The 13,456-nt window shown below is 33.0% G+C and overlaps 1 protein-coding gene across 3 annotated transcripts in view; it reads left to right on the top strand.

The window, feature by feature from the left end:
• The window catches only part of LOC149797099 (enteropeptidase-like), a 77,301-nt gene that overhangs the window by 25,659 nt on the left and 38,186 nt on the right, over positions 1–13,456 (top strand). For 2 of the 3 annotated variants that reach the window (XM_089961771.1, XM_089961774.1), the window contains exons 5-8: positions 6,533–6,649; positions 9,141–9,242; positions 9,506–9,696; positions 11,906–12,026. In XM_089961771.1, the coding sequence (XP_089817897.1) occupies positions 6,533–6,649; positions 9,141–9,242; positions 9,506–9,696; positions 11,906–12,026 (531 nt within the window). The remainder of the gene's footprint in view (positions 1–6,532; positions 6,650–9,140; positions 9,243–9,505; positions 9,697–11,905; positions 12,027–13,456) is intronic. The other variant, XM_089961772.1, reaches the window with a different exon arrangement.

Raw genomic sequence — 13,456 nt, forward strand, 5'->3', positions numbered from 1 at the left:
CACACCCCAAAATATCGCATCAGTTGCCTCTTACTGATAGCCACAAGGAATTCAGAGATAACTTTACCACTAGCTTTTATAGGGTTAACTTGACCATGTCACACAATATGTTATCAAAATGTAAGAAAAGCTCGGCAACACTCAAATTTACTTAAATTAATTTTCAAATTGGCCTTTCTCAGTCGAACGAAGTTTTTCCGGATTGTTTCCAGGAGATTTTTTTATGTTTCTTTTCATATAATTAAGTCGTGGATATTAGCACCACAACCATCTAGACCATACATAACCATATTCATTAAACGCTGTATTGTTGAGGGAGAATTTTTCATGCCAAGTGGCATCACTTTGTATTGGTAGAGTCCGTCTGGAGTTGCAAAGGCCGAAATATCTTTAGCTCTATGCATAAGCGGAATCTACCAGAACTCTTTTAACAGGCAAGATTTGGTGGCATATTTTGCATTTCCAATTTTATCAAAACAGTCATCAATTCTTGGCATTGTAATTGAGTCTATTTTGGTTACACTGTTCACTTTTCTGGTGTCAGTGCACATATGGAAAGTGTTATCTGGTACCAGCATAAGAATTACTTTTGCTGGGTTCAATAAAACCTTTCACTAAGGATTTTTTATTGTCCTTTTTAGACATTCATGCTTTCGATGATTCGTCATGTAAGGATGCTGGTTTATAGGCTTATACTATACAATTTCAATATCATGGTAGAGTTAGTTTTAGTTGGAATGAATGCTATATAGGACTATCTCGATCAACATATTCTTTTGATATATTTATATAGTAGAGTTGTGTCTATCATATAATTTAAGTCACTGCCTTGCAATATAACTGTATAAGGACCATACTACCTGGACCGAAGATGACTTTGAGGTATGGGTAAAAGAGCCCAAAGTTTATCACCATGCTGAAAAGTTCTTTCCTTCTCAGTTTTTTATACCTTAATTTCATTTTTGACTGGATAGACTGAAACATATGGAGAGGAACGTTTTCAAAGCCGCATTTTAAGCCTTGAATAAAAACACTTTAACTAGATGAAGATTTCTCAGATAAACGCAAAGTACGTGACAATGAAAAACCGCAGAAGTTCCTGCGTCACTTGGAATATCTCTGTCTTTATTCTATTGCTTATTTTTTAATTAATAGCAATCATAAATAACGTGTCCTATTTTCTTGCAATAAGTTCACTTAGGAGAAAACAAAGAGTTTGAATCAATCTTATCAGACGTATGATTCTTACAATTGTGCCAGACTGAAATTTGTATTTGCTTGAGACCGTGGTGTTTTCTTACTAACCATATGCTGAGAGGAAGACATGTTCACTAATAAAACTTTGCGAGTCAAGGGATAGTTGACAGCTGTACGAGCAGCATTTTCTAAATATCTATTTTGTGTTTATAAAGTAAATCTTACCGTCACAAAGGATGGATTTCTTGAAGTCTTCAACTAATATGAGTTGTTAATGTTTGTCATAATCTTTATCAACATTTTTAGAAGCGCACCACCAATAAAATTGTAGCGCTTATTCCAATGCAAATTCGGCATTGGTTTTGGTCTCTTGCCTCCCTACAATTCCCAAACATCTGCCGATATGCTTCAAGTAAAACGCATTAGCTTTCAAGATCTATTCCTTAACTACATCATAATCAGCTCATGCTACTACTGACAATGAATTATAAATTTCACGAGCTGTGACAATAAGTTAGACTCTGTAATAGGAAAATCAAGTGCTTTATTGGCCAATGTAAATTCTCGGCTATTTTTCAAAATGTGAAAAATATTGACCTACATCTTTTTACCGAAAAGGGTAAACTAATTTAATATATTTTGTTAACATCAAAAACTGAACTTCGTAAGTGGAACGTTTCTGTCTGCCTTTTCCATTTATTTCAATCTACTTTGCATTTTCCTTTCTTCTTTTTGTATCGGCGTATGCATTTGCATCTACTGCATCTTCGCTTTCTGTTGCTTCCTATTGTGTTTGTTCATTTTCTCTTTCTTTCTTCATTTTACATTTGTAATTTCATCTGCATCTCTCTTTTTTCCTTTTGTATTTGCATTTTTCTTTCTTCTTTTATGTTTTGAAGTTCAAATATTTTTTAGTTATGTTTCCGTCTCGTGTTTTAATTGCAATCCTTTTAATTACATTTTTGGGCCATATACAGGTTGCCTGATTAACGCAAAGCATTCGAATCAAAATTATTTTGACCAAATATTTTATCTAAACCTTCCCAGTGTCTGTTACGAATCATTGGTCATAAACTAAGTAACACAAAGAAGCAAAACCAAGACGTTTTATAAAACTTAACAAACAATTTCGTTATCAACGTTATAAAATAAAAATTTAAGAGGAACTTAGTTTTATAAATTGTGTCCAAAATAATTTTGCAAAATATATACTAATGTCCAAGGAAATGAAATGTCCAGTACTGGTCCGCCAATAATGATGACGTATTAAAATGGAGCTGTCCAGCAGAATACCTGATCGAATAATTCACAACAATTCCAAAACAATATTATAGTCTAATGAGCACCTTCTATTTGTACTGAATAATCCAAATAAGTGAATTCCTCTAAAATAATATCTAAGTACAACATAAAATCAGCCTGCTGACTTGATGTTACGACAATGCAAGAAATAGGAATCCGAAATATGAAGGAATCGAAAATAGGCATGAATCTCAGTTCTCTCCTTATATACAGCTGCAAGAGTCTACTAGGATATAAGTCGCAATATACCCCACGTGAAAGATCTTACTACTTAATCTAATATTTCGAAATAAATATTCATGTGGTGACCTAATACATACAATGGGAAAGAGCTTAACTCTTCTAAGAACCTCCTGACACCACCAGCAAATGAGTAATTACCCAAACCTTGTCAGAAGGCCATTTTATTAAGATTATTATTATTATAGTAAAAGTCACACAGGTCATGTAGTCATTCAACGCCGATTGTTTCAGTAATGGGTGACAATTTTTAGAATTTGATTCTACATACCTTCAAATTTCAAGTATTCACTTCATTTGGATTCTTATACATCAAAATTCCCTTGGAAGGTTATTACTTAGAGGCCCCGATAAGTCCATACGGGAAATTCATGGTTAAAGTACGTAGACATTTTTGGAAATGAGCCTAAAGGTGTGATCCAGTACAATCCGGGTTCAATATCGCGTGTTGTAATGTCACAATGAAAGCTACGCATATTGATAAACCAATTCTTCCTACCTTATATTGTTACTATTCCACTCGAAGTGCTCTTTTCTTGAACAAAGTTTTAGTACATGGCCAACACTGTAAAAGACGTTAGAGATCGATAATTTTCGTCTGGAAGGTTCTTGATGACAGTGAATGTGCATATCGTTTAATAATCATGACTGAATAGACTTTTGGTTCAAGCAAAGTAGTGTTAAATTTTGAAAGCACAATTTATATCTAATTTAAAATGAGTAAATGCGCATGCATGACCCGTTTGATGTCTGCTATAGCAATTGTGAGCAATACGTAGGCATCTGATTATACAACCCACGCAATTTTGTGTTCTTAATATCTTAAAACATACCCGATTAAGGCAGGTTAAATCTTGCTTTATATATACATATATATATATATATATATATATATATATATATATATATATATATATATATATATATATATATCTTCTTCTTGGCATCCGTCCGTCTACGAGAGACGATGGCATATCTCCAAAGTACGCTTTATATATATATATATATATATATATATATATATATATATATATATATAGAGAGAGAGAGAGAGAGAGAGAGAGAGAGAGAGAGAGAGAGAGAGATGAATAAAAATGAGTACAAAGCATTCTAAGGTCTTATCTTGCCACTTATACTAAAGCGATACTATTGCCATATTCTGAAGAAAAAAAAAACACTAGGAAATTGCAAGTTGTTTGAAATGGAATATGCACATGAGGAACATTACTACTCAGAGACTGCTCTAACGTAGTTTCTGAAAAATAATTAGGGACGCATGATAAAGTTTCGACAAGGTAGGAGTTTTCAATGTTGCTTTGATAAACATATTTCCGACAATAGCAATGGATTCATTACATACGAATGTAATAGCCATTTCAGCAATTGGACTTTAATGGACTGAAAGTGGCTTTTATTACACTAGTCCTACAAGAAAGTTTGTTTCATTTCATTAATCTTTGGCTGTCGTCTTCTAAATAATCCATCTGGCCTTCTACCCGCCATGCTTTGCGTTGTGATAGGATGAAAGAGGACCTTTCTCAGAGAAACAAATAATTTCAGTTGTTTAACTTACTAAGTTTAAAATTAATAGATAATTTTATTTAATTGTCTAGAACAAACATGTGAGGTAGAAAATTTATTACATATAGCACAAAGTTCAAGCTGCAGATAAGTTCGCTTTTTATATTTTTCTTCTAATATTACTTGACAGTTTTTTAAGTTATTAGTCTGCATGGTACGTTTTAAATAAAATCAAATATCTGAAGCCGAACTGCGCATTTAATCGGTAACAATTGCGGTAATTATGGCAAAGATATCTAAGATGAACAGCAGGCTGAAGATTTTAAATTTCAAAGACGATCTACGAAATTGTTACTATAAGAACCTCCTTATGCACAATCAAGATACACCTTAAGTGTTTCAAAGTAGCAAAATTAATTGCAGAATCGGACCGTATGCGCTTGTTCACTGCGATTAAAAATGATCAACTTCTGACTCACTGGATTATTGGATGTGTGACAAAGGACTTCAAATATTGCTGAGAAACATACTGATGATATTTTGGAATGTTGCTCTCGTTGTCATTTTATCTAAGCCAGATTAATATTTGTTTTTATGCCAATGTAGACCTAGGTCATATTTCCTTCAAACAGACCACTATTTGGAAACAAAGCCCATTGCTACAAGATGAGTTCGTTGACATAAAAGTCGTAATTTTTAGCTCTGTTTATTTCTTGATTGTATGACATTGCTCCAGGCGTACTTTAACTGAATTGATTGTTTTTGTTATTATATCTAAATGGTTAAGAAGTCATTCACTAGTAACATTCGTTGTTTGCGTATGTTGCAAATCTTACATAAGTGTGGTTGCCGTCCTGTTAGGTTTCTCCAGAAAAGCTCTTAAAAGATGATAATATCCTAAACTAGTTATGCTTGTGAAAAATATAAAATAAATAATGTGTCTATGCCTATACGAATAGTATTTCCTGTGCATTGTTTTCTTGGACATATTTACTATTTGCATTATAGGCACAATTATTTAAAAGAAAAGGTTGAGTATATGTTAGAACTGACAAAGAGACTTAACTTACAGAATTGCCCAATTTGTTACCAGATGCTTCTGACAATTTGAATAAGATCTACCGATTAATTATATTGGTTAAAATAGTACCTAAGAAGTATAAAGTCTATAAGTCCTTCATAACTACGTTGTTTTTTGTTGTGTAGTCTGTCAGCTTGGTGTACTGCATATAGTTCTTTAAGGAGTATTAATGTAATTGTAAAGATCGACTAAGTTCTGTTCCAAAAATAACAACTGGCTTTTGGGTGTGTAAAATATTTCTGAATCTTTTGTCCTTCTTATGTGCGTTGAAAATTTAGACTTAGCATTCTAAACAGATCATTCGAGGTTTTGATATTAGTGATGCTGTGCAAGATCTTGTTGTGGAATAATGTTAATAGGGCGTAATCGTACTGATTTTACTGGGCTGTTTGCATTGATTCTGGGATGTTGCTTATGAATAAACGAGATGCTTATGTAAACAAATACATTTAAGTTATTTGATGATCCATGTTAAAATGATTGAATCAAGACGTCTATAAATGTGTTAATACCAAAACTTTAGGCAATGACGGAATAAGTTACTAGAATCCGTGATCTGGTACATGAAACTCTTACGCCACCCTGACAGTGAACGAGTTATCATGTTTTGCATTTATAGGACTCAAATTTTTTTCCTGCTTATTTTTCCCTCATGAACCACATAGTCATCTGTGTTTCCCGTACCAAGGTTTCATTCGTTTTAGCTCATGATTTGAATTTTTAATCAAACTAATTATTTTTCATGACATGATCTTTCCAGTGATAAATTATAAGCACTGACATTGAAACAACTTGAGCGGGTGTTCTATTCTGTACTTTGCCAGACTTCAGACACTGACACGGAAACAACAGGTGTTCTATTCTGTACTTTGCCAGACTTCAGATTCATATTTGGTAGTCATGAGATTTCCATGTGCAATTCTAACAATCTTACCTGGAGTGTTTTAAGCTATATATGCGTTTGGCACAACATATGGGAATACAACTTAGCCCCTTTTTTTAAAGCAAGACTGCCAGTTCTGTTTTTCAAGGCCCTAACCATTGTCTTTATATGACTTTTCACTATTGTTGAAAATAATTTTCATTGTACTTTTGTAAGCAGATATAAACATCATGCTACGAAATCACCTCACCTTACATTTGTATCTGATAGAACGCGTCATTTTCCATACAAAATTATTTCTCTTGTAGATATCACTTGCGACTTTGAAACAATTTACGGATGTGGCTACAAGAATGTAAGCTTAAAAGATAGATGGATACGGACAAATTCTGCCACCTCAGGCTTTATTGATAACAATAATTTTGGTATGAAAACCACTCTTTTCATTTCAAAGAACATAAGTATATGCATTAAAATCGATGTAGGAAAACCCAAAAGGAAGAGTAGAGTACGTTATGTCCAACTATTTAAACTGCAATAATAACAGTTTCATTTCTTGCATATTTACGGTGATTGAAAACTAAATGAGTATTTTGGATAAGAACACATTTGCTTTGATAGTTCATTTAACACCTTCACCTCTATGTTTGTTTATCATCTTCATCTCGAAAAATTGAAAATCATATTTATGTTATAAAAGCAATCAAAACTGCGTAGTGGGCTGTTATGAAGACAATTATAAATAAACAATATTGAAATGGATAGATATGTGGACAATGGGAATTTAGCATTATACAGCCATGCAATAGATCGCTACAGGTAAAATGAGAATTTAGCATTGGTTGATAGGTTTAATATTACGGGTCGCTAAATGAACATTCTGAATTTAACATTAGTGCTTAACATGGGTTCTGACAAGGAAATTGGGAATTTAACAACATCCTATTCGATTTATATTGTGGATCACAATAGCGACAATTGAAATTTAATATTACGATTTAACGTTGACATCTTTATAAGGGCAAGGGGTAATGTCCAGTTCAAACTATATCTTACATATCAACATGTTATTCAAGTGACTAACATTTAGCTATCTACTAAAGCACATCAAATTTGCTAACAAAATCCCAGTTACATATTAACCACAACGCATATTTACTATCTAACAATCCGATTAGAATGACTAACACCCACTCAACATTCAACTAACGCCTACACTAACTAACCATCATGTCGTTTGAGTGACAAACACCTAGTCATATACTGACCAACATTTATATTTTGAACCAATTCGCATTTTTAATCACCAAAAGTCATATGCTAACCAAGACCACACCTGATAATCAATGCGCTGTTTCGACTCATGAAACGCCCTCTCATCAATTAACTCATCTACTGACTGCCCATTTAATGGCGGTCTCTGTGAATTTACAAACAGTGCTCTGATGTTATAAATAGCTATACTCTAGGGCATCATCTGATAATAACACCAAATAGAATGACTAAAATTAATGCTAAAATTACTTAATAAATGTGGGTACTGGTCATTAACAAAATGTATTGGTGAGAACGTACGGGTGTTGGTTAGTGTAAGCGTTTGTCGGATGGGAGGAGTGTGTGCTAGTCAGTCAGATGGGTAATTGTTTGTAAAAGCTTGATTCTGAGTCAAAAGATATATTGCTTAGTAGATGAGCTGGTGTTAGCCATTCGAAATCAAGTAATGGTTAGTAGATGTGGGTCCTGGTCAATAAATTGCAAAGAGTTGCTCACTCAAACAGCCTTTTAGTTGCTATGTCTGATTGTCGGTTAAAAGATGAGTGGTTGATAGTAAGTGTGGGTGTTGGCTAGTTGAGGACCTGTTATTGTTTGGTATATGTGGTGCTGGTTAACAGATGACCAGTTGCTGGTCACTCCAATGCCATCTTGATTTGTAGGTATAGTTTTAACATTATATTGCCTCTTATCTATACTAAGTTTTCAACACTTAAAATACGCATTTCTCCTTTTGTGACTCCTATGTAACCAAAGTTACGGGAATTAAATATGTCTTGTTATGAAGTTTAAATTCCCATTGTCCCTGCATTGGCCAATATCATGGTGGTTTAATGTTAAACTCCCATCGTCCCCCATATCGACCTATTTCAACGAAGCGGTCTTGGGTTAATTTTCCATTGTCCCCATATTAGACAAGTATACTATTAACGAACCTTTGATTTTGTTTCAGTAAAAAGATCTAATTAGTTAATACTAGTTGTTGAAGGGATATTTTACATATTTTATCTCATTTTCATTTATCGCATTTTTCATCAGTTTTATTTTCTCTTGTATGTATTTGTTAAAAATGATTTATTTAACCTGTTACTAACTTTATTTAGGGCATATTATCTTCATCAAGACAGCAAACCTAAATTCAGTTAATATAAGATAATATATTGTTTATAAAAGAATGAAATAATTTAACTGTACATATGACTCGTTCTTATGACATACTAAAGTAATATTCTTGATGCTTGCATGTGACTATTCAGTGACGTTAAAATGAGACTATACCATGATATAGAAAAGTATTACAAAAGTTAGGTATACATAATGGAATACTGAAACGTTTTGTTTAAATATTGTTGAGAAATCCATACTCTGCATTTGGTTTTTGCAATAACATTTTAATGATCTTATTTTTAGGATGACAGTTTTCCACAAGCCGCTCATAATGACACTTCAAATAATATTTATTAATTGGTTATTGCAACCATATCTGATAACAGTGTAAATTATTTACGAAAACATCAGTTCTATGTCTGTACGTTTATCAATATAAATAGTTTAACAAAATATATCATGGTGACGCGATATGCAATGAAGTCTTTATTTGTGCTTTTTTACGAAATGGGAAAATTGTTTTATCTTTTTTTTCAGGATATTTCATGCTTGCATATCCTTTCGAGAATTTTCCCATGAAGATGCAGCCTGCAAACATAACTTCGCTAGAAAATAAATGCCGACTTTTCGACTACTACAGTACTAGAAGATTAATCGTAACATTTTTCTTAAGTCGCACGTAATGATACTTTGAATACAATTAGCAATTTTCTATTGCAATCATATTTGACGTAAAATATTTATATGATGAGAAATGAATATTTACATGAACATCAATTTCATGTCTGTACATTTAAAAATATAAATAATTAAGCAAAATGTCTAAAGGTGTAAAAAAAAGTTCCAAGAAGTCCGAATTTATGCATTCATTAAAATATGGAAAAAGCTTTTCATCTTTTCAGGATTGATCTTTCAAGCATATTCTTCCGAATATGTTTGCATGAAGATGCAGTCTCCTAAAGGAACTGTGCAAGAAAATAAATGCCTACATTTCGACTTCTACAATACTGGAAAATTGACTGTAACATTGGACTCGCCTTCAACAATTAAATGGACTGACAAAAGCAGACACAAATATTGGAGAGAAGGACAAGTTGGTATCCTATTTTAAATAATATAGCACACATGTTGGAGGCTCATTACAAATATGTATATCAGCACTAATTGGTTACTTTAAGTCTTGTAACCCGCGATATAATCCTGTACTGGTGACAAGGATAAATGCCAAGTAAAAGAAAGCTATTTTCCACCTTTATACAAGTGAGTGTTAGACATAACAAAATCAAATGTGTAAAACAAAATATACAGAAGCTTAACTAAATGAAAGGCAATACATTATCTCTGAATACTACAGAGACATATTTGACAAGTCCCATGATAACAAAATCAAATTAAATCAAATTGATTTTGAGCAAAAACAGTATAACTGTTTCCAAAAAATGATTGAAAAAGCTCCCTTTGATAGTTTGCAAAACGTAGGCAATGTCTGTAATGAACAACGATGAGTCCTAAGTCAGTTGAATGCACGCAAACGAAGGTAAATTCCTGAAATAAAATTTAAAAAAAAACGCAACTCCCAGATGAATGACAAAATGAATATCTACGTGAGATGAGTTCATTTTGTGATTGTTACTTAGTCGATACTTGATTAAACTATATATATATATATATATATATATATATATATATATATATATATATATATATATATATATATATATATATATATATATATATATATATATATATATATATATATATATATATATATTAAAACTTAATTATAATTACGACGTTCCTTTCCCATTGACAATGAATTCAAAATACCATGTTGTAAAGGAAGACACTCCTTGGTAAATCTATGAATACCTATGACCGCTCCGGTGGCCTAGTGGTTAGAGCGTCCGCCACGGATGCGGAAGATCGTGGGTTCAATCACCGGTCGAGTCATACCAAAGACTTACAAAAATGGTCCTAACAGCTGCCTCGCTTGGCGTTCAGCATTAAGAGGTTAGTGTTAGGTCTGGTCGGCCTGGTGTTAGGATAATGTGACTGGGTGGGACATCATATTACATGTCTGCGGCATGATGCCCCAGTGCTAGACATCACTATAAACTGCCACATTGCAGACATCGTAGCGATATGACTGAAAAATTGTTAAAGCTACGTTAAAAATCCAAGTCACATCATATCACATGATATGAATACCTATGACTGACCGCTTCAAATTCAATGTGACCCTATTTTCTGGGCAGGTTGATATCTCTTTATCCGGTAATGATACTTTTAAGCGTAAATAAGTTGGAAAAAGAGGACTCAATGCAATTAGTCTTGTGATGAAACACAAATCAAACGAATACTATTATCTATAACCAGTCGGTCTAGAACCTGAAGCCGGATGGATATTATGATATTCAGCCACACTGTATGCTGTTTTTAAATCATTTAGCAAGAATAATAAAAGATTCATCGCTGCACTTGCTGTGAGGTATATTCATATTGCATATGATCATCAGTAAACAAGCTTGATACGGACAACACTACAGTGTCTTATTGATAGCTCGTGGATTTGAATTAAACTCGAGCCCTGCATATGATCCAGACCCTGACGCTGTTAAATCGACGTGATACTGCAATCCGTATGAATTTACATCAACACTAATACCAATGTACGTATGGTTTCGACAGCAAAATATTGCATCTATACTTTCTAGATTAATTTTTAGATGAATCGCTACAAATTCAAGAAAGTATTAACAGTCCCCGTTTTCTAAATGAATTAAAACTTACACGTTTTCATCAAAATTGCCTCTGCTTTGGTCTCTCTCTCTCCCTCTCTCTCTCTCTCTCTCTCTCTCTCTCTCTCTCTCTCTCTCTCTCTCTCTCTCTTAATGGAGTATTATTTATTACTTTCAACATCCTACACAGCAATACTGTGGTGCAAGCAGAGACAAATTAATCTTTGCATACAAAATGATACAGATAAATTGATAACTTTGGAACAAAATGTCAGTTACCTTACTTGAACCAAAGCAGAAAATGATTTACTGTCAAAGACGTGCACATACCAAGTGCTTTAAATCAGCCAAGATTCATGTCAAATAAAAACAAAATCAACCTTTCGATGTAGATATTTTCGGTATTTCTCAGCCATTAGTCGCAGAATGTATTGTCAAACCCAACATAGTTGCTCTTTTGTTATTTCAGATTAGAGTACAAAACTAAACAAAGAGATTAGATTATCAATTAGCATTTAATATTCAATATTCGAAATTAATATTTCCTTTTTTAATATTTCGTAGCTCGATGTCCCTCCTGGTGATACTGTAGTATACATTACGGCAGAATGGAATGAAATGGATTCCCGTGTTGCGATCGACAACGTTAAACTTCTGGATGGTACTTGTAGTGAAAACTTACTGAGTACGTTGACTGCTTGACGTAGGAGACTTTTCGTTATTACTTTTATGAAATGTTTCTTGGTTGTGTGATGTGTTTTGTTCTTAAGTCAGATTTCATAAATGAAATGTTTATAAAACATGTTTTTCTAGTATGGTAAATAAAAACAACGGAAACATTATCCATTTCGTAGTTTAACTGAATAAAAACGAAATAATAATCGTGAGGTGTTGGAAAATTAATTGACAGTTGAAAACTAAACTGGATATATTTACAAATTACGCAACTGCAACATAAATATTTTGAACGCAACTGTTTAAATCATTACACATGTATGTATGTATGTATGTACGTAGTATGTATATAAGTAGGTAGGTGGGTAGGTAGGTATGGGAAGAATACATTTTGAATAGTCAATGACGAAATACTGTTTTGTTGTTAATGTTTTAATATAAACATTCCTCAAAAACATCAATCGAGACTGAACATATTTACTGACCTAGTTTGGTAGAGCAAGCCTTCGCTCAGTTTTCACGAAAAGAAATTATGTACTTGTATTTTATTCTAAAACTAACACGCAAATATAGTTGTTCTTGTACATTCAAAGAATGTGGGCAATGCTATTCAATAATGCATGTGCATCTTTATGACGTAAAGTCCTATTAAAATTATTATTAACAGTGCAGTTTGCAAACTTACTTAATAGTGACAGTTTTAAAATGTCCCCCTCATTTTGTTTCTTTTTCTACTTGTCCACTATTCCTTTTTTTGATCGCAAAATCACCCGTGTAGTGATGATTAATTATGATGGCTTGATATGTTGACGTAATTGTGTACTTGTATGGTGTTTGAATACAAGGGGTTTTGTTCAGTCAGATCGTGTATTTAATTGATAATCATCCTATCTTCTTTTTACTAACGATAAAATACGCCGAACCATCGCCTGATTGTTTCCCCATTTTGTGCGAAAATGCTTCCGTGCGGCAATCTGAAATTGGCACTGCTTAATAGCTTCTCCGGTTGTATTCTACCATTGTCTATGGTGTTCAACCAGAACATGTCTTGTGTCAGTCATGGTCTCTCCTGTACTACAACAAAATTGACCCCTCTTTAAAGCTTTTAGATACATAACACTGCTAAATAAGTTTCATTTGTGTTATGCTGAAGCACTTAAGGGTTATTACACTATGTTTCTTAGAACTGCTCAATTTAAATATCTGTCAAATGCAATAGCTAAATAATTAGAGCATTTAAACACGAACAGATAAATACCCATCTCACGCATTTTTAAAAGTTAGCCATAAACATCATATAAATAAGTCGATAACTTATCTATTTTTCATCTAAGAACTACAACCTAAGTCCAAAATGAATAAAATTAATTTGCATGTTTTCATTGCAAGTAATACACACACGATATAGACGGTAGTAAAAACGGTATGCTGATGTTCTCT

The sequence above is a fragment of the Sinohyriopsis cumingii genome, chromosome 6, assembly GCF_028554795.1.
Source record: "Sinohyriopsis cumingii isolate HCF-2022 chromosome 6, ASM2855479v2, whole genome shotgun sequence".
NCBI lineage: Eukaryota > Metazoa > Mollusca > Bivalvia > Unionida > Unionidae > Sinohyriopsis > Sinohyriopsis cumingii.